At 31.7% G+C, this 25930-nt stretch overlaps 1 protein-coding gene across 6 annotated transcripts in view; it reads right to left on the bottom strand.

The window, feature by feature from the left end:
- The window catches only part of LOC148176461 (uncharacterized), a 33555-nt gene extending 7979 nt beyond the window's left edge, over positions 1 to 25576 (bottom strand). Inside the window, exons 1-3 of one of the 6 annotated variants that reach the window (XM_088033655.1) lie at positions 25385 to 25576; positions 25073 to 25129; positions 24979 to 25017 (exon numbers count right to left, since the gene is read on the bottom strand). In XM_088033655.1, the coding sequence (XP_087889781.1) occupies positions 24979 to 25012 (34 nt within the window). In that variant the 5' untranslated portion in view covers positions 25013 to 25017; positions 25073 to 25129; positions 25385 to 25576. Of the gene's footprint in view, positions 1 to 7251; positions 7412 to 16892; positions 17072 to 21009; positions 21275 to 21511; positions 21691 to 24978; positions 25018 to 25072; positions 25130 to 25384 lie in introns of those variants that run through there. The other 5 variants (XM_088033653.1, XM_088033651.1, XM_088033654.1 and 2 more) reach the window with 5 other exon arrangements.
- Between the last annotated feature and the right edge of the window lie 354 nt (positions 25577 to 25930).

Genomic DNA, 25930 nt, shown 5'->3' with positions numbered 1-25930 from the left:
TTGTATATTTGCATATTGTTTCGGTGAGCTTGTTTTAGGAAAAGTTGGGTATTTTAATTGGTGTGTTTACAGTTTCTACAGTCCGGAGCAATTTTTTTTTAATTTTTGTAGAGCTAGCGACGCCACGAAATCCAAATACAGAATTCAACAAGATGTAAATTCTGAAAATTGATATAAAAAATCGTAGAATACATAAAAAATTCTAAATTTTCAAAATATTTCTGTTTCAAGTTGACCATTTCAATATGTTGGCTTTTTAGACTTGCCAGTTTTTGGGTTTCAGATGTCGAGTTTTAGTGCCCACAGGTTTTTCGTTTATTAACTGAATTTACAATAAATATCCAATTAATATCAATTTTTAGATGATTTCTTTCCTTAATATCTCAAGTTTCTATTTTTGTAGAGTCAAAATTTTCCATATAAATACACATATTTCGTTTTAAAAAAAAATCTAAAATTCTCGGAAACTGAAAATTCCAAAAATTACCTAAAAAATTCAAAAATTTAAAGTTAAACTAAAATACTTCTACTCTAAATTTAGAAATTAAAAAAAAACAATTTCAACTTTCAACCCTATAAAAATATTTTTTTCTTACTTATCATGCTCTTTAGTTCCTCATTTCCAAAAAATTTCGGTTTCTAGCTTTTTGGGATAATTCTTGCAGTGCTCAAATTTGTTAATTTAACAAGAAATACAAAAAGTTTTTCCAAATTTAATTTTTAAAATTATCGTTTCGATAGCAAGTTTTTGAAATAGAATGTTCCCAATAATACGTATTTTACAATTTTATAATATAATTATTTAATAACATTATATATTTTTAATAATAATTAATAAACTGTATTTTTGATAAGAATTAGCTCTACGAATTATAAAAGAGAATTCAAAACCTAATAAAATTTAGTTCAAATTTTCAGAAATTAAATAAAAAAAATACAATAAAATATCAAAATTTAAAAAAAGAAGGTATTAAAGAAGGTATTAAAAGTATTAAAACCTTCTAGAAAATGTAGAAAAAATGTAAAAAATTATTAAACACAACGATCTCAATTCCCAAAAAATCGATCCGAAAACTTGAGTACCAAAGAATCTGAAGAATTTAAAAATTCTAAGGGCCTGAGAATTTAAATATCCAAAACCGTCTGAAATGACCAAACGAACGAAACTCTGAGATGTCCAAAGGGTCTAATAAATGAATCCCAAGGGCCTAGAGGAGCTACTAGACAATGTGCAGAAATGAACAATTCTCTTTGGTAAACAAGATTTTATTTTTAACTATACTAAAAATTGTATTTTTCAACAGACGCAAAACTTTTTGGTAAGTCAAAAATTCCGAGCTTTAGAATATCGGAAAATATTTTGATATGAAGAATATGAACGTGAAAAGCCAAAAATCGAAAAGACGCACCAACTGTGAAAAAAATTAAAAATTTATGGAAAAAAACTATAATATAACTGAAGAATAATAACATCGTAAACAAAAGAAAAGACTCGAACCCAAAAAACTGAACAATTTAAATACAAGTTTTTTTTAGAAGTCCAAAAGAACTAAGCAGTTACCGAAAAAATGCTGGAAATTATAGAAAAACGAAATTAAAAAACAACAAAGCGAAGATAATCTGAAGAATTCACAGGCATTAAAAAAAAGAGCAGACGATGGCCTTCAATGAGATTTTATCACTTATCATTATCAGTCACTGAATTCCAATCGATTTAAACCCATTTGAGGTTATGTTTAATCTACGTAAGAAATGTCATTCAAATACAGCGAAATCTCATTCCTGGCGTATTTTTTCAACTGTTTTTAGTGTTATCATATTAAAAAATCATGGATTGCTTATTTTTTTCAAATGATCGCCCGGTATGTTCTTTCTGTAGTTTATATACGTATTACATACTATACTTTTTCTACGTCCAATTTTAAATTCAAGTTAACGTTGTACAAATGACAACTTCATGTTCTTTTAGACATGAAAAGAATAAAAATAAATAAAAATGGAAGTTTTTAGTCTATTGATATTTTTTTTATTATACTAATTCTTAAGCTCTCTGCCTCGCTCTAATACAGTGAGCGAAATGAGCCATATTTTGGGTCAAAACTGCTCTTAGACCGTTCCTTTTCTGGTCCTTTCGACCTCCTCTTTCAAAAGGTACAGTTTCGCCTAAAAGGCGTTTGAGAGTTTCGTCCCCTTCAGACTTTTAGCTATCGCGTGAGAGATGTGTCTTTCCAGTTTGAATTGTCCTCTGTGACATTTCTCTTATGCAGGCGCGTTGCACAAGATATGTATTTAGGATAGAGACGGGTAATTAAGAGTCCATGCTAGAATAAACAAATCTCGATTTTTAACATTTGGTAATAACACGTAAATACGATGTACGTCTATAATTCCACGTCATGATTAGATGTTTGTATACAATGTTCAAATAAACAAAATATCTTTTACGGCAGCGGCTTTTTGTCTCCAAAAATCGGTCCGAGCGATGATCAGAGATTAGTTAAACAACAGAACCGTAGTCTCAATTTTTGGAAATAGTCGCGGGCTAACAGGTGGAAAAAGTATTGATTGTAAACAGCCACTGTTTTTACCACACCAAAGCCGTACTTCCAAAATTTCAAAAGGGTGAAAAATCGTTTATTATTTTTAATTAAGTAGAACCTGAAGCCATTCCTAGACTCTGACACGGTACAAAACAATTTTCCTTATCACTCTTTTTAAAACACGGTAATTAAATCCTTGCCAAGGTTAAAACTGCCAACTGCCGGTTTCCACATTACGAAGTGTGGGTTGAGTGAAGCCATCTCAAAGGAATGCTATATTAAACTCTGTCTAAAATGCCTTATCTCTGGTGCACATGAAAAATGAATAATGTAGAAGCCCAGTTCATTGACACTATAATTAAGGTTCAGTGAAAAATTTCGTTTTAAGTTAACCGGAAAGCTGTCTATTGTCAATTCGTTTTTCATGGTTATGAAACCAGTGATAGTTTTTTACTTTATCAGTTAAGAATAGTGTATGATTGACAATGCGTAACCGAGTCAATAAATGGTTTTATAATAAGAGAGATAATAATGAGTTGGTGTTGCATTTGGTGCACCCAACGAACCAAACGCATTGTTTGGTAATTCTGTTCCACTTTTTTTAACGATTAGAACGTTCAAGCATAGCCAACTAACAATATTAGTATATTTGACTTACTAAAGATAGTTCAAATGTCTTATTCATGTCGAGAAGAAGAAAACAATTTCAGACATCTTCCCTGTAACGTCGTTACATTCAATGAAGACTTTACAATTCTAACGATAATCGAATTCGAATGCCCCAAAACCTGCTTATTCATCCAACGGATCAAGAAGTTCGTATCTGAGTTTTGACGGAAATTTAATAATATTTCACGTCGGAAGTCGCGTTCTGCACAAATGAGTGTAAAACAAGCGCGATGCACTTTTTCTTAGAAATTCCAAGTGACACGCTTGTTACTTTTACTTGTAACTTTCGTTTGTGCTTAACTTGCAGAATGTGATCGATGTGTCTACTTGGTATGCAAGTATTTATCTCGTATCACGTAAAAGAAGTACAATGATGATTTCTATTGGCGATGACATTCTTCGGGCTGTGTTTGGATTTAGTGTCTGTTTGGTTCTTTCGTTTAACTGTTTTTCAAATTGCAGTATTGTCATTTTTATTCAAACTATAGTCAACTTAAAGAAAAAAATGAATGGGACTGTCAATTTACTGTCTTCCTAAGCCTGGCAATGTCGTTTTGGAAAAAATACGAATTTAAAATTGACCATATTGACTTTAAAATAGGCAATATCAACACACTTTAGCCTTATTGTGTCATTATTGACAAAATCAGTGGCGGAAAGTAAAAAAAACCTATTGACAATACTGACACGTGTTAATGGACTAAAGCCATTTTGCCAATTAGACCTAGAATTTTTGACAGGATCAGTGAAGAAAACTAGGAAGATACAAGTATCCCTCACTGTCATTTTGGAGAACTTTACAATTACCTGAACCGATTAAAACTCTGAAATTGACAATATTCCATTTCCATACATACATTTCCATTTTCATGTCATTTTTGACAGAACCAGTGATTGAAAAAAAAACTAATAAACCTCAATTAACGACCTTCCCCGATGTGTCACTGTCACAGTTTTTAACTTCTTATGTCAATTTTGACAGAATCAAGAAAAAAAACTAAAAAATACATGAATTTGTTAATTTGCGACATTCCCGGATGTGTCACTGTCATTTTGGAAAGATTTAAATTCATAAATAGAAAAAATAGAAGTCTAAAATTGACAATAATGATCGATACGAATGGTTTATGTCATTTTTGACAAATCCAAAAGTCCATAAGCTCCAAAAAAAGCTGTGAATGGTCAATTTAGATTGTCAAGATTTTAGAAAAATATGAATTTATAAGGTGAACGAATACAATTTTGAACAGAATCAAAAAAAGCAACTAAAAAATACATAAAGTTGTCAATTTGCGACATTGTCACTATCATTTTTGATACTTTTAAATCCACAAATAGAGCGAATAGAACTCAAATTGACAATAATGACGCGTTTAATTAGACTTTTGTCAAAACTAGAGAGACAAGAGCATCAAGAAAAAAATTTATATGAATGGAAATGTCAAAAGTCCAGAAGCTCCAAAACAACTGAATGAGATTGTAAATTTACTGTCATTTTGGAAAAATGCGAATTTATAATGTAAGTAAATGACTCTTTGAAACTGCAAAAATTGGCACTTTTTGAACTTCATTTTCTCATTTTTGACAGAATCAGAAAAAAAAACTGAAAAATTCATAAATTTGTCAATTTGTGACATTTCCAGATTGGCACTGTCATTTTAAAGAAATTTGATATAACATACAACGCGAATAAAACTAAAATTGAAAATTATAACGCATTTTAATGATTTTGTAATTTTTGACAAAACTATAGGCCAGAAACTCCAAGAAAAAAAATGAATGAAACTGTTAATAATAATAATTCACAATGAATAAATAAAAAATTTAAATTTGAACGAATGGAGTATTAAAATTGACGATAACTTAACATCCTTTATATTGTTGACAAAATTAGTCAAGGAAATTTAAAAAAAAAACAAAACTATCAACTTACAACGTTCCCAGATCATTTTGGAGAACTTTATAATTACATAGATCAAATGGAACTTCGAAATTGACAATATTGGCACATTTCAATCGTCCTTTGTTATTTTCGACAGAAACAGTTATTGAAACAAAAAATAAATAGTTCTGTCAATTTAGGACCTTGAGAGATGTGCCACTGTCATTTTGACGAAAGTTAAACTCAGAAATAGAGAGAATGGAACTCTAACATTAATAATGCTGAGACATTTTATTGGTCTTGTGTCATTTGTGACAACCCTAGAGGGCAAAAAACTTTAAAAAAAGTGAACTGTCATTTTGGAAATAACGTGAATTTATAATGTAAGCGATTAGAACGTTTAAATTGCCGATCTTGACACAATTCAACCTCATGTCATTTTTGAGAGAATGTACTAAAAATATACATAAATCTGAAAATTTCGCACTGTCATTTTAAAAAACTATAATTTAGAGACCTAACAGAACTCTGAAATTGACATTATTGACACACTTCAATATTTCAATGTCATTTTTGACAGAATCAATGATTGAAACAAAAAATTTATGGATTTGTCAATTTTCGAGATGCGTCACTGTCATTTTGAAGAGATTCAAACTGATAAATAGAGCAAATGGAACTCTAAAATTGACAATAATAACGTATTTTAAAATAACCTCGTGTCATTTTTGACAAAACTAAAGAGCAAGAAACTCGAAAAATTGTGGATAGAACTATCAATTTACTGACATTTCGGAAAAATGAAACTCTGAAATTGACACGATATTGACACGCCTTAAGTTTCTTATGTCAATTGTGACAGGATCAGCAAAAGAAACTTGACAATGATCTGTCAATTTGCAACGTTATCAAATCTCTCACTGTCATTTTAGAGAACTTTATAACTACATAGATCGAATAGGACTGTGGAATTGACAAAATTGACACATTTTAATCTTCCTATGTCATTTTTGACAGAATCGGTGGTTGGAACAGAAAAAAAAAATAAATCTGTCAATTTACTACTTTCCCATATGAGAAATGTAAACTGACAAACGACTGGACTGACAATGAGAAATTGACAGCAGTTGACACAAGCAAAAGACTAAACTGTCAATGTTATATTGGGAAGAGGAAAATTTAAAATAAAAGTCGATGAAATTTGGGAATTGACAATATGACAACTTTAATAAAATTTGTCTCTAATAAATTTGGATTATCAAAAATACAAATTATTCCCAAACACCAAATTTAGTCAAAAAAGCTTTTTTGACGAAATTTGGTGTTTGGGAATAATTTGTATTTTCAATAATTTTTATCAACACCAAGAATTGATCCAATAAAATTCTTTGAATAAATTTGGAATTTACGTCAATTATTATTACAGTACAACCTCGATTATCCGTGCTTTTCGGGACAGGAACCTACACGGATAATCGAGTTGTTAAATAAACATACGTTTTAAGGCCACAGAATTATTTGGAACGTTTTTTTAATTCAAAATATATAAAAACTTTAACAAAATTTATCAACATCTTAACAATAACAATTTTTAATATTGAAAGAAATTGAAACAATCAACTCTTATCAGACATATTCCATAAAAGTAACTATTTTGTAGTAAAAAAAGTGCTTTTATTTATTTCTTCTTTTATTTATTCTTTTGATTGGTGTATTTTTTGTAATCGAGGCGCGAATAATCGAACTAACACCCTTGCACAGATAATCCGCACCCGGATAATCGAGGTTCTAGTATATCGACTCTGGAAATTAATGTTCGAATTTAAAATGTCTCAAACATTTCTATAAGTCGCTGAAATGAAAAAGAAGAGACAGAATAACACTGTTGAAACAAACAACAATCAAAAAACAATTTCAAAGGAAAACTTTTGTTTTGTTTTTTAAGTCTAACAACTACAACAGCGTTCTTGCGTCTCCCCTTGTTATTATCCGCGCTCCCTTTTTTCTTTCTCCCCCTACGGCCCCACAAGCAAAATATAATTTTCCACCCCAAATTCTTTATATTTTCGGAAAACCTCCACCTAGAAACCCCTACACATTTCACCACACTAATTCAATTACATCCTATACAGGGTGATTCATTAATCATGCGACACATACCTTTCAAAAAATGTCGATAGTTATCTGGTAACCCTCCAACATAATGTTTTCCCTTCGGAAAAGGCCCTTTATGATGAAGCACAAGCAGCATTCTGGATTAGTCTTTGAACATCCAAATCATACAAACCACCACTTTGTTATGATTTTGTTAGCATTGTCACTGAAGATGATTTTTTCATTAGTAATCACACCCATTTGAAATTATAGTTACTGGTGCGTTGCGTTTACAAAATAACAAAATCCGACACACTCGTTTTATTTTTGTCCAAAGTAACCGAGTTTCACTTTTAACACGGAAACAATGTTAATTAGCTCTAATACGATAATTGGTGGATTAAAACGCGAGCATTTAATCAAATCAAGAAGTACTTTCACGTCGCAATTGGAGAAATTTGACATGTCGGAATGAGAAGTCTGGTCGTTTCGTGAAACGACAACAATAAATATACAGAATTCAAACAACCTGTTAGATATGATCCAGGGGAAACCCCATCCATTTCCACGAACTCTCTCGAACAATCGATTATCTCGCGTTGTCATGGCGACAAAACTACGATCTATTATTCTCAAGATGTTTCACACGTGTTTTCATTGAAGCTGAACAACAATAATTTATAGAAAGAAAACTTTTCACTCGTTTCACTCTTTTTAGTTCAGACCATCTGGTCTTGTGGATTAACATAATGCCATGATTGGTTCAGACAGTTTGGGTGGACCTGATTCGTCTGAGTCATCCTGTCATCGAAATATGGAAGAAGCCAATAAAAGAATAAATTTGTTTACATGAATGAGTGATTAAGACATGTATTGCGAAGTTTTTTCGTTTTTGGTCAAATCGGTATTGGTTCTAGCGCCGTGCTTCTTCGACCGTTTATGGAATGAGTCATTGAGAATGCATTGTGTGTGACGATTATTACGAGGTTGCCCTAATCCATTGACCGACTCTCTATATTAAATTGTTTTACTGTTTTACAGTGATTAGTCGAAAGGTTTTTCTTGTTCAAGTTAGGATTTTTTTTGTGAAATTGAAAGGAGGTGGGAGGTGGTGGGTGGGCAACATGACCGCTGTCATTAAATGGCGTGTCGAATTTAATTTTTGATAACGCTACATGGTTCGGCTTCTATTTATAGATTTGAATGTTTCTAAAATTCCAAGTTTGAAAATTTGCTGAAGCTCCGTTTACACGCTCAACCAAAGGCGGAATTTGCTGAAGAGACGTTAAAGCTTGTTTTAAAAGCAAGACTCATCTGAATGGTTTCTTGGATTTTTCCTAATATGTCGAGCGTTTTTTGTTATACTTCCTATTGGAAAGATGTCATTGAACTTTTTAAAAAATCTTCATCATTGCTCGTTATAAGTTCTGTCAATTTCCTAATTTATTATAAATTTTTGAGTTTCCTCAGGTGTCAATGTATCAAAAATGTTTGAAAAATTTCGAAAATTTTAAATATCTTATTTTTTATCATTCAATGATATCTAGGATTCTAAAGCGTTTTTAAGTTTCCAAGAATTTAGGGACCGGTTTACAGAAGCCAAATTAAATCTTTAATTTATTAAATACTTGACGTCATGTTGAGGTGAAATATAATCGTTTTTCTGCCAATCAAATGACAGCAATCATCAAATTTGTTGCGAAATTAACTTAATCGTATTACTGTGTAAACCGGCCCTAAAAGCTCTAAACTTAAAATTCTTTAAATGGTTAAAACTATTAAAATGTTTAGGATTAATAAATGTTACGTCTTCTTTCAAAATTTCTACAGTATGTCCCCGGATTGAGTTCACAAGAGGGAAAAAAAGTTTATTTTCCATTTTACAAAAAAATGACAAAGGAATAGTATTTTTTGCTTATTTCAGATAAATCTGCAATTAAAATTTCAAAATTATTAGTTTGTACTATTAAAATTAATTTTTTCATCATTTTTGTTTATTAAATTTTGCAATCGTATTTAAATAATAGCGGGCTGTGGATTCACAATATCAAATAGTGCGTAAAGATGAAAGAAAAATTTACCCAAAAATGTGTAAGTATTAAAAAATTGGAAAAGAAATGCAATTGCATCTTTAACAATAATTGAGAAAATTCAAAACAATCTTAAAGAATTACTAGTTAGAGTTGAACTATGTGCTAAAACAGGTAATGGGTCAATCAAATAGTGGAAATTGGTTTGAGTTAAGAAACAAATTTCATTCCATTGACATTTTTTGCAAAATTAAAAATAAAAAAGTTATTTTTTGTTTTTATTCGATTTTAAGAACACAGCTTGATAATATTAAAGTTTTAATTAAAGATTTATCTATTTTAAATTAAGCAAAAAATATTATTCCTTTTTTTGTAAAATGAAAAATAACGTTTTTTTCCTCTTGTGAACTCAATCCGGGGATATACTGTATGTTAAAGATTTTCTCAAGATCTAAAATTCGGAAGATTCTGACGATTCAAAGGTTCTTGAAGTTGCTAAATAATATTTAGGTCTCTAATAAAATTCTTAAGATTCCAAAACTTCCTCTTTTTAATGGCTTGGAGATTTCCAAAGTTACTAAAATTTTCAAGTCTCAAGTCCAAGATTCCCAATTTCAATTTCTAAGTCTCAAGTCCAAGTTTCAAAATTTCAAAGTCTATAAAATTCTAACTTCAATCTTTTAGGGATTGAATTGAAGATCAAACGTTTGACAAATTGTTGAAAATTTCAGACCAAGAATAGATATTTTAAAAATTACTAGAGGCCAACTGTACTTTCGTTTGATGAAAATTCCACAACTTTTGATCTTTGCAAATTGCATAATAAAGCTTGGAAAAACTAAACATTTAAATTTAATAAATTTTCCTTAAAAAGCCAAAAATCAGAAAATTCTCATTTCCAGATGTAAGTTTATAAATAGAGCGAATAGAACTTTAAAAATAGGCAATTATGACAAATTTTAATGGTTTTGTATGATTTTTGACAAAACTACAAAAACTGAAATTCCAAGAGAAAATGTGGATAGAAATGTCAATGGACTGTCATTAAAAAAGTGTAAAAAACCCTAAAATTTACTATATTGACACAATTTTACCTTCTTATGTCATTTTTGACAAAATTAGTACAGAAAACATTAAAAAATACATGGACTTGTCAATATGTGACGTTCCCAAATCTATTACTGTCATTTTGAAGAGCTTTATAATTACATACTTTAAATGAAACCCTGGAATCGAGAAAATTGACATATTTCAATTTTCCTATGTCATTTTTGACAAAATATAAAAAAAATGTCTAAAATTGTCCATAAACCTAAGAATAAAAATTCAAGAATTAAAGGGACGCGGCTAACTTTACTTCCGTTTGATACAAAATTCTGCCATTTTCGAAAATTCTTGAGCTTTAAAAAGTGTACAATAAAGCTTAGGAAAACTAAATATTTTGGAAATCCCTGTTTGGATTTAATTCGTTTTTCTTAAAAATTCAGAAAATCCAAGTAAACTTAAAAATCTTAAAATTTTCAATATTTCCAGGAATTTTGAAAGATGTAACTTAATAGAAATGTAATAGAAATATTTAAAAAATGTCTAAAAACTTAATGGGTTTAAACTTTGTGAAAATCATGGGCGGGCGATTTTTAAAAACCATACAAAAAATTGAAAAAATTGATATTCCAAAACTGTTCAAAAATCGGACATTCTACAAATTCTTATTAACTTTCCATAACGTTAGAATGCAAAAAGTCGGCGTGTCAAACAGAATTTTGAGTCCTTGGCAATTTTGGAATGTCAAAGATTTCGAAAAGTATCCCAATAATTTGATACCTGAGACGTTTAAATTTTTTTATAGAATCTGCGGGTGCCCGCAAATTAACGATTTAATTTTCACAAGGTTAAGAATCAAAATTAAGAATTTCAGGGGAAGTATCCAAACAAATTTAGAAAATCTAGTAGATTTTGAAGCTCAAAAATTTCGAAAACGAATTATAAAAATTCTGAAATTTGAGACAAACATTGTTTTAGAATGTCAGGGATCCTGCAAGTCATAATTAAATTTTCGGACTGTTAAGAACTGGAAATGGTAACATTGTTAATATTTTTGAAAATTTTCAAAAACTTAAAATTTAGATAACTTTCCACAATAAAATGAACACAAAATAAAAATGATTAGGTAAATATAAAATATCGAATATGACATCATTTAGAAATTCGAAAATCGGAAACTAAAATTTTCAAAATTCCAAAAATTGACGACAGAAATCAAAAACACTAAAAACTCTCGAAATCCTCATTAATATACAAGGTGATTTTTTTAAAACGGCAGGCGTTGTAGAATTTTTATTTATGATCCGATTTCAAAAATTTAAAAAACAAATTAAATGGTTTTTAATTTACTATAAACTTATGATTTTAAAATTTTTCTAAATGTCTTGGTATCTTTCGGGCGATACTCAACTTTCTTATTTTAAATTGACACCCATATTTTTTTTTTCATAATTTAGAAGATATTAACTTTCTTGATTCAGAAATGTGCAATATGTTCTACTTTTACAAAAAATATTAAAAAAAAATATATCAAAAATGAAAAAATTTAGGCAATAAAAGTTAATAAAATGTAGGTGCGGGGTGTCAAATAACACAATATCGTTATTGTAATGTCAAAAAGCAGCAAATAACAGAAAGAACAAGTTTTCTTTCAACAAGATGGGGCTACACCTTACAATGCACAATGCATTTCTCGTAGGTGTCAATTGTGCAATGAAAAAAACGGGATGACGTTTCAATGGTATTTTAATTAAATTAGGTAGTTGTTTTTTCTGATTTCTAATTATTATTGTCTTTTGTTATTAATAATTTCAAAAAAAATGCCGATCTTTTCTGTTATTTGCTGCTTTTTGACAGTACAATAACGGCATTCTTTTATTTGACACAATGGATAGATTTTAGATATAGATTTTAGATATATATTTTAATAGATTTTATTAACTTTTATTGCTTTTTTTTTTCAATTGATAATTTTTTTAAAAATATTTTTAGTAGAAGTAGAACATATTGCACATTTCTGAATCAAGAAAATTAATATCTTCCAAATTATGAAAAAAAAAATTTGGGTTCCAATTTAAAATAAGAAAGTTGAGTATCGTCCAAAAGATACTAAGACATTTAAATTTTTTTTAAAATCATCATTTTGTAGTAAATTAAAAACCATTTAATTTAATTTTTAAATTTTTGAAATCGGTTTATAAATAAAAATTCTACAACGCCTGCCGTTTTAAAAAAATCACCCTGTATTTAGTTAAAATGTTGAAAATCACCAGATATAAAGTAACCCAGAAGGTATAAGGCTATATTGCACTAATAAAAATTTTGATGTCAATTATCATCTCTTTTGTACCCTTATCGGCAAGCGCGAGTCCCAACAATAAATCATGGTTTGCCTGAACTAACCAGAACCGGTGCTTCATTTACCATTTATTACATTCTTTAAGAAAAACAATAGAAATGTGGGTAATCTACAATTAATAATAATCTCTTTGCCCAAGTTTGATGTAATTCATACACATGTTTCCATAATTTTTAAATATTATTAAGCCGGGACTGGTCGAAGTGACCAAAGTAAGCGCTGCGGTACAACCAGATGGTTTACAACTCTGGGATGTTTTCTATTGTAGATAAGTTAACTTTTACACAATGGGATAATTTTACTGCTGCTAGATAGCCTTATACCTTCTGGGTTACTTTAGTACAATTTTGGAAAATGAGTCCAAAATTCAAACATTTTTCAAACCTATTTTTATACCGGTGTCCCCATTTAATGGGAGATTCATCAAAATCTAAGTTGATTATCGAATAGCACAATATTCAGGCATTTATAGTATTCAAGTTTCAAGTATTTAAAGTTGACCAATCACAGTGCATCTTCGTGCTATGTAGCGATTTATGGGCTGTGATTGGCCAGCTTAAAGTGCTTGTAACTCAAAAACTGTAAGGGCCTGAACATTGTGCAATGTCAACTGAGGTTTGATGGAGAATTTCCCGGTAAAAGGAATTGCGAGCGTTCTGGGACAACTGTATTTAAAAATTCTGAAAAGTTGAAGAAATATAAATTTTTCTGAACACAATGAACAAACACATAACGAATTTGTAAAAAATACGAAGTATAATAAAAACCTCGTCTTAATAAGCTAGATCTACGATATTCTAATATTTTTATTTTAGGCATCTAATTAGACACTTCAAAATAAATCATACAGACATTTTGGCACGTGTCACTTTACCGCTCAAAAACCGCCGGTTCATTACGTAACACTGCATCATAAATGTCCACACGCAAAACTCATAACTCAAACCGCCGCCTCACTTTCTGCAATTTTATCCAGCACAAAAGAGCTCCAATTCCAGGATCTCGGTGAATAGCGACGCCATCCAACACACACGTGTGTTTTTTTTTTACAAAACTTGGCAACACAGCGCCTCATGTCCGGTTAAAACGAAAACACGTGTATTTCTTTTCTATTTTAATCAGACTATTTAAAATGTGAACTATATTAAAGATGAACTTTGGTGCAGCAGGACCGTTGGGAGTCATTTTTATCGGGTCATATCCTGATTAACCTTTAATAAAAGTCCCGTGAAGTGTATTTTGGCGACGTCGTTAATATTTGACCTTTCATTGACAGTGAATATGTGTGCATACTTTAACCATGACTTGGAGAAAGTACTGAAATTCGCGATATTTATAAACTTGCACTCGGTCTTAGAAAAGTTATTTTAAAAGGAGTGGAAATAGCGAAGTGCTCTGGAGAGATCCACGGATTGGAAGTCTTCTGGTGAAGATCAAAAGTTGCGTAAAAATAACTGCATATTTGAAATATTTGGCGTTTCTATTGTTTACGACGCGAGTCCGAACAAAAAATTCGCACAGCTTCCAGATTTTCTTGGACAGAAAACACTTTTCGCGAAAAACCTCGTTGACTCATTCAGTAATTGTCGCATTTTTGATCCAATTTTCAGCCAGCCGGGAAGTTTAACTAATTAATATCACTTCTGACCAGACTTGGCAACAATTGTGTTTGTCTGAATTTTAAAAAGTTGGCACTTGCGGTGTTTTTGTGTCAGAAGATAATTTTTTTTTGAAAATAAAACCCAAGCAATCTTGCGGTTACAGTAGGTACAACAGTTACATGATGCAAATCGTTGTAAATTATGTCGTAATAAAAATTCCGTGAATTCTCGAACCAATTAAGAGGTTTCAAAACATGCGAATTTGGTATGAAAACCATTAATTAAGTCTTGGAAAGGTGACGAGATAATTGTGGCTTTTGGGGCGGTTTTACGGTATTTCGACATGTTTACTTTTTTAAGAGAAGAAATGGCTAGATTGCTCCAATTTGGTTTTTCACGAATTTTCAAATTGAAGTCTAAACGTACTAAAACTAAAAATATTAAAATTCTAATTTGGGGCCCGATTTTTCATAATCCAGACCTGAAATTTTGTTAGTACGATAACTAATTCAGTATTAGAGCAGTTCTCTGTTTTATTTGAGTTTTTGAAGCTCAAAATCACACGTGAGTTACTAAGACGCCGAATTTTGTTTGAAGGCGGCTGTTTTTTACTACGTCACAATCACTTCAAAATAGTTATTAACGTACATAGGGCCGAAAAAGATAGATTACGTCTGCAGGCGAAAGTTTGTCCAATTAATCGTTCTTTCAGCGAAATGCGCGTACAACGTTTTATTCACAACGCAGTTCATTAAAACACCCTAAAAAATGTTTTTACAACCTTTGACACTTTTGACAGCTATCAAGCGCTTTTTCTTATCGTTTTATGGTCCGCTAAGCAATTTTTTTCAGCCCGTAGATGTAAATTAAAGTGTTAATTTCGATAGGATTGGGTATAAATAAAGATACAATTTGTCGAAAATTCTAGAAATTACTTGAATTTTCACTTTTCGGACAAAAACTAACAAGCGAAGAGAGACGTAAAATCCTTAAAGACTGAAATTTGTAAAAAGCTTTATCTGACACATCTGACAATTCGTTAACAATGTCATTTGTAATTTTCGAATCTTCTAATAGATGGCGTAACCAATTAAACTAGTTTTGATTTTAATTTTAAGAGTGGAAAAATCATCTTAAAATAAGAAACAAGTTGTGTAAATAATATTTTGGTGTATAATATTTGTTGTGGTAAAAGTTACTTTCCAGTTGAATGCGCCAGTGTAATCTGATTTTTTTGCCGCACTGTTGCAGTTTTTCCGCACTCACAGCGCAAAAGTAGAGTTGTCGTTGTCGGAAAAGTGTGATTTACTATTCAAAAGACCAAAAATTTTGTAATTCAGTAGTCTTTACATGTGAGTAGCATCAATTTTGAAAAACTCATTTATTGGAAACTTTTAAAAAATTGTGAGCAATTATTTAAGACTTTAACTGTCTATAAATTTTGAGAATTTTTTCTTTGGAACGGAATTTTTTAGATCCAAATTTCGATTTTAGGAATATAAACATTTTTAATACATTCAATACATTTGTAAATTTCTTGTAATTAAATTGTAGTCATTTCTTAGAATTTTGGAAAAAAAAAATTAGAAATTTTGAAATTTTAGAACTTGGCTTCAAAGATTTTTAGATTTATTATTATTTTTTATTTTATTTATTATTATTTATTTTTATATATGCAATTTTTGAAAATTTCAATATTAATTCTCAAAACTCAAGAAATTAAACTTTGCAAGCACAATTGAAAATTTTGTTGTCATGAATATTGTAAATCCTAACACTAATCCCTAATTTTCCTAGTTTCAAAAATTCTATAATGCTCAAAATTTTTGTCATTTTTTTTTTGCGAAAAACCCAAAAAGAAAACCAGAAAACCAGTTGAACTTCCAATCCTCCAAAGTTTAAAATAAACTAAAATCAATGAAATCCCTGCGAACTGAAAAACATCAAAATCCAAAAAGACTTGGTTTTAGAAAAAAACTGACAATTTTGAAAATCGTTAAATTTCCCGCAAAAAAAGAAAATTTGCGCATAATTTCCCACGCCCGCATCAAAACCCCGCAAAACGATTTACACTTTCCCCTCGAATTTTCCGCTTTTCACAGCTTATGATTATGAAATCGTTCGAGTTTTCTTGCCATAAAATTTTATTCTTATCTCAATGAAAATCTAACTGGGTCAAATATCACAGATGTTCTAAAAGATTCGACGTTAAGTCATGTGAAAACACAAGCGGTTTTACATTAGTAATTCGAGTCCTAAGGGCGGAAAGTTGGTTTTTTCACCGAATTTCAAAAATTCGAACGAGACGGAAAATCAGGATTCCGCTGACTCGGAAAGCCGTTGCAGGTTTATCAGTGAGAAACAATGAGATGCTTCACATGGGCGTTGAGTTACCAATGATAAAATGATAACTTTTTGACTGCAGTTTTTATGAATCAGTTTATCATTCATTTATCAGTTGGAATTCCCTTTATTCGTTTCTAATCGCAGTTGCGAAAACTGCCTTTTCGTGTAATTGTACAATTCCGCCCGTCTACGCCTCCTTCTAAATCGTACTTTATGTAACAAGGCGAATCAAGGACCATTACATGTGTCGTCACAATTATAAACACTCGCAACCAGTAACTATAATTTTCAAACACCTCGTTAGTTTAACAACAAAAACTAATTTACCGTCTTTTGCATAATCCCCCACACAATTTTCCTTCACTTTCCGCCACTGGAATATCAATTTCACTTAATCCAAAGACTGTCAGCTTCACTTAATCCATGACGACACTGCACTTGCAAAAAAAAAGAGAATAAAACACGCAAAAACGCGACTAGTAATCAACTGATGGCGAGAGTCGGCTATCGTTTTGGGCGACCCTCCCAACACATGACACATGCTTTCGGAGAGGGGAGTGCACGTGGGGCGATAGAACGTGACGGGAGATGCAGAAGGAGCGTTTTATAAGGGCGCATCTTATTGTTGACGACACGTAAGGTCACTTTCATAGAGCGCCGGATTAACATGGGGGCCCTTGGTTTCAATTGAGAGTCGAGGCGGACAGAAAAATTGATTCCGGCTCTGATATCCATCACTGTCTTGGATTTTTTCTTGGTTTTCCGGTCTGGGAATAGTTTTCGGCTATTTTCTCCTTTCTGTCTTGTTCGTTTTGTTTTTCTTGTTTTTCTGATGGTATTTTTAATTCCCAAAAAACTGTTTATTTCGTGTGTCATTCATCGACTTTCACATTTTAAAACTGTCTGGTCTACAATAAGAATTATTTTAATGTTCGTTTGTAACCGAATTTGGTAAAAGTTTCAACTTTTTATTGCATACTGTTTGTTTATAACTTTAACGATCATGCTTTTCTGTAATTTCTTAAATTGGTCAACTGAGTAAAAATATTTTGTTTTGATTCATTTCGGGACAGCAGATAATACACAAACATCTAAAGGTAAACAAGATCATGTTTACACAGCTTTGAGGTACGTTGTAAACAGTTTAAAAAGTCATTAAGAACATTTTAGATACATAGATTACATTAGATAGTCAAAATTTTTGACAAAGACTGCGATTTCAATTGGGCTTCTAAAACTAAAAACAAAATCGTTTACGGCTTGTCTAGACAAACAAATCTGACAATCTAAACCAAAAGACCAACATTTTTGATTAAAACTGTTACGTCATAAATTTGAAAACTAAAGAGCCCGATTTCACGTTGACTTGCGACATTGCAAATCAGAGTTGCGCCTTAACAACCCCAATCAAACTGATGCTACCTTAGCAACTGCGTCAACGCAATTTTGCGCCACTGGTTTGAAATCGGGCCCAATTGATAAAAAAGCATTTTTACCACACATTTGAACACAATTTACTTTTGCGGAAAAGTTACAGCAGTGCGACAAAAAAAAACAGAAAACGACAAAAAAACCACGGGTTGCTCGGGGGGGCTTTTAAATGTAAAGTAACCTTTGACACTTAACAATTAAAAAAATATGGCGCCATCTATTAAAACATTATTAAAACAAAGAGCTTTTAACAAATTTGCGACTCAGTTGCTCGAATATAAACAACTGTTTATTGTTTTCAACATTGTAAATATCTTAATAATTATTTTTTGTAATTTCAAAAATTTTATACAAGGTCTGTCAAACATTTTGTAAGAAACCCAAATTTAGAAATGAAATAAACCCAGTTGAACTTGTAGTGGCGTATCTATACCGTTGAGGCCCGTGGCAAATCTATCGGATGGGGCTTTCTCTATTGACTTTTAAGAAGCCCTCTTTGACCAGGGGCCCTTCCGGCTCGGGGCCCGTGGCATTTTGCCGTCTTGCCACCCTATTGTTACGCCACTGTGAACTTGTAACTTTGAAACCTTCACGGACTGAAAAACATCTGACTCCAAAATTCCTAATGTCGGAAAATTGCGCATAATTTTCCAGGTCCGTCGAATTTTCAGCATTTCACAGTTATGAAAGAGTAAAATCGTTCAAGTTTTTAATTTGGTTTTAAATGGTTTATGGACCAAAAAACTTTTTACAAACCTTGCAATGTAACATAAAAATTATACCTACGTCTCTCCAGCAAATGCCGCCAAATTAAAGACGATTTTGGAAAAAAATCATGGAAACTGACGACTTCTATAGATATGAAATAATTTGAACTATAGTTTTTATCAGTCCACTTCGCGACGCCTTAAAAGTGTATTTTTTAGCTAATTGTGAAGTTTTATGAAATGAACCTTTAATTTAATTTTTTTTCATTATAAATGTGTTCAAAATATCTCAGTTGACATTTTAGATTTAATGAAAATTGTATTCAAAATTTGAGGAAAAAATGCTGTTTTATCAAGTTAGTTTCCAATTTTATTACGTCAAAATTGGGAACTACGTTTGCACCCATCTGTCAACATCTTGTGTCACAAATGACATCTATTCTTTGGTTCGTTTTAGAAGGTAACAAAAGTCTTACTTGGCGAAATTGTCGCTTTGTCGATGTTAATTAACGATTTCTAGTGTCCAGAACGTGCAACATACCCGAGCTAATCAAAATTCACCTTCATATCAGTGAATGAAGTGACTTGTGAAATTTTGGTGTAAACGTAGTTTGTCACTGCACCGTCAAAATGTTGAAGACTAACTTGATAAAACAGCGTTTTTTTCGCAAATTTAACACCATTTGAAGTAGATTTAAAATAAAAACTCAAATATTTGTATTACATTTATGTTGAAAAAAAATTGAATTCGCTAATATTACCTCAAAAAATCCAAAAATCGCTAAAAATTAAACTTTTTAGGCGTCGCGACGCCAAAGAAACCGTGATATCAAAACAAATTTTTGTGTCAGCTTCTAGAGCCTTGTCAACTATAAGCGTATGCAAATTTTCAAAATTTTATCTTTAAAATTAAAGACGATTTTAGGGGTGGACACAAGTGTTGCCGGACCCTGTATAAGTCGTTCTATTGGTCACTCTGTATATTAGATACTTTGCAACCACAAATTTTGTTTTTGCGCTTTGTTGTCAAGAGTGCCGTGATTTTTTGACATATTGCCGCCAATAAAATGCATTTTTGCAATGTTGGTAGTACTGCTGCCATCAATTGTCACAATTCGCTTTGTTCAGGCAAATTTTAGTTTGTTTGTGGCTTTGGGAACGTACGTCTGAGATTGATATCCTTTTATTGTTACATGTTTTTACGTGTTTTTATGTCAAACTGAGACCCACGTTTACAAGTTACTAACTAACTATATGTATAGTTGATCACTCTGTATAATTAGAAACTTTGAAATCAAAAAATGTTGTTTTTATTTGGTGTTCTGGTCAAGAGTGCTGTTCATTTTTGACATATTTACTGGTTTTTCTCGCTTGCTTCGAGCGAGAGGATGCTATCATATTAAATTAAAAAAAAGAATAGCTGACTTTATTAGTTATTATTAGTTGTGAAAATGTCAAATCAGATATTCAAATTTGTAAATTATATACAGGGTAATTCTTATTAATATTAATCAAGGGGTGTGTTGACATCTTTTAGACATGTGTTTTCTTACACCATACGATTTTCCTCAAGTTAGAAAAAACTGCGTGCTTTGCACCAATGAACGTTATTTTGTTACTTGTCATCAAGCATAACAATGAGACAAGCTCACAAAAAGTGTTTATGTGTCTTGTAACAACCACAATCCGCAAATCTGACACTTACACCTAACTTGACAGATGACAGATCAGTGGCAGCGAACTTGGAGCCCAATGGCGTATCATGTGGTGATATTTCGCGGTAAGACAAATTCATTTTAGATGTCCAAAATGTGCTTTGGTAGTAGCAGTCGTTCAATATTTAATATTGCCGAAAAATAATTAATTAATACACGCACCCTAACCCCTGTCAATTCTACGCTTATGTGTAACACGTTCAACTAGTAGCGAATTGCACTACGCCCTACGTCAAAGTTTGCAAAGCCGTCTATGATTAATATTGATAAGAATCACTCTGTATTTTCACAGATTTATGTAAAACAACAAAATTTCGGAAATTACGTCAAATTTGTTGAAGCTATTACATTAGAAATTCCGGAAAACTTTCCTTTCAGCTTTTTATGATAGGAAACGTCCGTATTTTAGAAATTCCATTATCTCTGTACTAACAGTCACCAAGTTTCTATTGTTAGCCACACAACATTACAATTTCTGTCGCGCTTAATTGAAACCAATTTTCATTATATCCGTCTATTAAGAGAAATGAGATGTTAAACGACCGCTTTATTACCAATAAACTACTTGTAGAAAAACCCGATATTTCTTACCTTTTGGCTTTACATATCGTCGCCGTCGCCGCACTTTCGGCTTTCCCATGGGTTTCCCCGTGGAAAATTCAACAATTTTCATCATGCAGCACAATAGCACTACGAGCATGTCTATCACTTTTTCCTAAGACATTTCTGCACCTCATATATGGTCTGTTTTGAATTGTCATTCAGGAGGACTGAAGGCAAAATCACGATATGACCGAAACAGGATATGACGTTTGATTCTGCGGTTGTGGATGATATCCCATTGATTAGAGAAGATTTAAAGGGAACTAACAAGCGATGACGCTTCCAGAACATAAACACACAAAAACAGAGCAACATATGGTATTTAAGTATACATGACTTAAGTCATTTGGGGGAGTAAAGATTCGAAACAAAACTAATTGAAACAGTGACAGGTAAATTAGTAGCTTTCAATTCAATTAATTAATTCCTAATTTGAAACCAGACAAAATGGCGTCCCGTGAACCGCCATCCCGCCAAAACAAATCATTACCTTCCACTATAAACCCGAGGAAAATTCCTTGGAATTTTTATAGGAATATCATCCACACCACTTCCTCTTTTCATGCATGCGCAAAGTTTCTCTTTTCCCGCTCGAATCAATCAAAAATCGCGTTTTATTACACTCAATAACGAAAGTGAATATGGCTACCAAAACTTTATTCACAACTGGGACTCCAAAAGCACTGCACACGACACTATCATTCAAAAGTATTAAGCACAGACAAACGGAGACTGGAACTTTCAGATGTTTAACTGAAACTTTCCAGATGACGTGTGTCTGGGTTTAAATATGGTGATTTAAAAATAGACGGTTTTTATTTCTTAAAATAATTAGGTACCTTACGCGATGCGGGAGAGTTGGTGTTTTGAACACAGCTCTGTGGTAGTAAAATGATAGCAATACTAAATATACAAAGGCTTTTAAAACTTCATCGCTGTGGTGGTGGTGTAGATGAGCACCCTGTATAGTTAACAATAATTATTATATTCTAGAATCAGGACTATCAGGGTGCCTGGGTTTTTGGATTTTGTCTACAATAGACGACATAATAGTTTCGGCACCGAAAGATGAAACACCCTGTATATTTTTAATATTTTTATAACGAGAAACCAGCAACAATGCAGGGAAATGAAAAACGATCACCCTGTACATGTGCCTATATCGTAGCCAAAAAATATTCTTTTCGTCAAAAAATATGTAATGGAATCTATTCCATCACTTGTTGTAGAATAGCCACTAGTGGCGTATCTCGTGGTGGTCAAGCGAACTACATTTATTATCGATTTGATTAGTTTCCAGATGTCAGCAAAAATATCAGTCAAATGTCAATTTGTTGGTGCCGTTTTATCGTTGATCGTAGAAAAAGTATAGTTTGGTAACTCGTTTGGAATTGCTATTCAGCACTTATGGGGAAAACCAATAACTCGTTCAGAATATGTGCCATTCCAGACTCGTTACAGAATATACTATTTTCTATTTCCATCCTAATTGATTAGTACAGATTTATTATCTGGATACAAATGATACAAGCCAATAGAAAAGTAGAAGAAATTTGTATTGTCAATCCGACAGATCTTAAATGTGAATCTGACAGATTTATCATACTGTTAAAATATGCTTGACGATAGAGAGTTTGATTACACTACAATTACATTATTATTACCATTTTTGGTTTATTCGGCCGTAGAAAAAATAATGTATGTATATAACTGTTATTTAATGGCTATTAAAAAATCGCAAGCAATACTACTTTCGCATTTTGTTCAATTTGAGTAATTCAGTATACAAAATTTACTATAATTGAACGTTTTTTGAGAATCTTTTTAACTTTTTGGATTCTCTTAGTTCTTTTAGTATGTTTGATTTTCGTGATTTTAATGTATATTTTTCCACTAAATCTCCTTCACACAATTTTGATGAAACGTGAATGTAATATTGATGTGACATTTTTAATTTATTCGGCCGTAGAAAAAGTAGTGTATACAACTCTTATTTAATGGCCATTAAATAATCGTATAAAATATAATATTTTCGTATTTTGTTCAATTTGAGTAATTCAATTATTCAATATTTACTAAAATTGTAAGTTTTTTTAATTACCTTCTAGGTACTTTTTCGCTAAATCTCCTTTACAGTATTTTGGTAAACCGGGATGTAACATTGTTGTACCATTTTTAGCTCATTCCGTCGTAGAAAAAGTAGTGTATACGACTCGCAATGAATCACCATTAAATAATTGTTATATGAAATACTACTTTTACATTTTGCTCAATTTAAGTTATTCCGCTATACAAAATTTACTAAAATTGGACACATTTTTGTTTCATTTATAGATCTCTACTTTTCTTAGAATTCGTCAAACTTTCCCAAAAAGTTGAATTTTCATTTTCTCAGGTTTTCTAGACTTCATTAGCATATTAAATATATACGAGTTGCTGGTTGCTTAGGAGCAAGTCATTGCAGATGCGTTTTTTGCCAGTGGTGTAGAAAGAACGTGGATTAAGGTTAATTTTACCTTGTCAGTTTTTTTTAAATCAGTTTATTATACTTTTTACTCCTTCTGGAATAGCGCAGAACTGTTTGTACATGCATTTTAAAAACACCTGTTTTTCCCGGATTTTCCAAATTTTGTAGACTTTCTAGATCATAGATCCAAGAGATTTGCTAGATATCGTGTAATCAATAATAGTATATTGTATAACAAGTGTTGAAAATAGAAGATTTCACATGAGTTTTGCAGAATTGAGCCATGAGCCGTAGGCGAGTGGCTTAAGCAAACGAGTTAGAAATCGCATTTTCAACACGTGTTGTACACGATATTTTTCCGACGACCACAAAAATCGCAGAGTTATTATTTATTTTTTTTAATTAAAGTTTATGGTTTACGCTCTTCCACTTGCTTATAATGGTGCAAAAACACCTCAAGTTATCTCTGGTCAAGTTAAAACTTAAAATGTCATTCGGCAGAGCACCTAGCCGCGGACAAAATAATTATGCCGTTGCGCCAAAAGTTAGAAACCGATAATGCCCGATCTGTGTCAACTTGTGTGCAATATAAAAACACACAGCTGTCGGCCAATCAGAGATCTCAAATTTTTCATTGAACACGGATATGCGCTTCGTTCGTCTTCGCGCTGAAATTGTTTGCAATTTTAAATTTTCACTACGAGAAAACTGTATGAAATGTGGCATATTTTATAGTGGTCGTCGGAAAAAATATTTTCAGAGTAGGCCATAAGAAAAAACGCCTATAAATGCCATTTTGACAACAATTTAACATTTTAGGACTTTACTTTGAATCTTTTCAGATTCAATTTATTTGCTTATGTGTTTGCCTCCCTTGGTCACGGTTTTGTCTAAAAACATTTCTTATTACACATTACCGAGTGATCTAAAGAATTATTTTTTGTTAGTCGGTTTAGATTTCGATTCGTTTAAAGTAATATCTAATTTTCAATCCTCTAAACACAGTCGAAAATGACACTTGTGATACCTCGAGACGAAAAAATAGTTATAGAAAAGCATTCTAAAAGAGCATGTACAGTGCTTTCGCGAAAAGCTCATAGCAAAAGCTCGCTCCATTACTGCTCGTTTCGCTATAAAGTCTTTTCGGCGTTTGTCCAGTCATTAATTATTACGATTGACATTTGATTAATGCACATTACGTTAAATATTACTCTTAGATTATACGGGGTCTTGAATTAAAATACAAACCCCAAACTTTTCTATTTTTAGTAATGCCGTTAAAATATTCCGCGATTTTGAGACACCCCTTTATACAAAATGTGTTTGTGGTTACAGCTGCTATTTATGACAGTTTAACAGAGTATTTTTAGTTTTTATAGTGATAGTAAAACCGTTTCCTTAAATTACAACTTAACAAAACTAACACCAAATTACTTTAGCTACAATCATTTCACTCTGTATAGCACGACTATGTACTTTTTTTGACTTACCTATAACTAAGGGTCCTCTACAATTGTCTGTCATTTTTCCTACAAAAAAAAAAGAATTATTTCCCTGTTCAGTTATAACAACTGAAAAACTAACCAGAGTCGATCTAACCACAGTCCATATGGGCAAGCATCATGGTTTTTAACAAAACATCTGAAAAATAGTTATAGCGTTATTCATTTTTTTTTCACAAATTATTGTAATTGATCAATATGATGTGACAACAGGTTTCTTAAAACCACAACAAATTAGAATTTCGCCACGAAAATTTTGGAACTTTGTGTCACTATTTTAAGTGTTAATAGTAATTACAAAACTAGCACTTATAGTACTATTTACATTAATAAAAAACGCTCGTATCGGTTCTACAATCATGTTTTTGGCGCAATCAATAACACAATAACTAACCATGTAGCTACTCCCTTTGTGTGACACTAACACTTCGATAGCACCACTTATTTTACAATCCGACTTTCATTACGTTATCAATATTATTAACAATCGCGATATTTTGGAATTAAAGCGCCTAATTCTAGCGGGTGGGGTTGGATTTAGTACGATTTTACTATTGCACGAGGAAGTTCGACTATGACGCCACCTTTTGAGAAGTTATTTTATTTGAAAAGCTTACTGGTATTGATTTTATGAATATGCTAAACGGAGAATAAGTGGATGGTGCAGGATCATGCGCTTTATTTTTTTAACGTGTTTATGGTAAGAATTTGACATTTCTTGGAGTTTTACGCAGTTTATATTTTTTACTGTTTTTAGTAGGAAGGGGAATTTGGACACCTGGTATATTAGAAACTGTATTACTCCAATTTTGTTTGTGAAGTTATGCTTCGAAATACACCAATTCGCGGTAAAATTAAAGAAAAAAATTGTTGGCGTAGTTATATTTATGCATATACAGGGTGACACGTACGTACTAGCCTTTAAACAAATTCCTAGTTC

Source organism: Gnatocerus cornutus, chromosome 4, assembly GCF_029298725.1.
Source record: "Gnatocerus cornutus isolate USDA-ARS CGAHR chromosome 4, icGnaCorn1.1, whole genome shotgun sequence".
In the NCBI taxonomy this organism is placed as follows: Eukaryota; Metazoa; Arthropoda; class Insecta; order Coleoptera; family Tenebrionidae; genus Gnatocerus; species Gnatocerus cornutus.
Note: the sequence above shows the minus strand (reverse complement) of the source record. Positions and strands in the feature narration are given on the sequence as shown.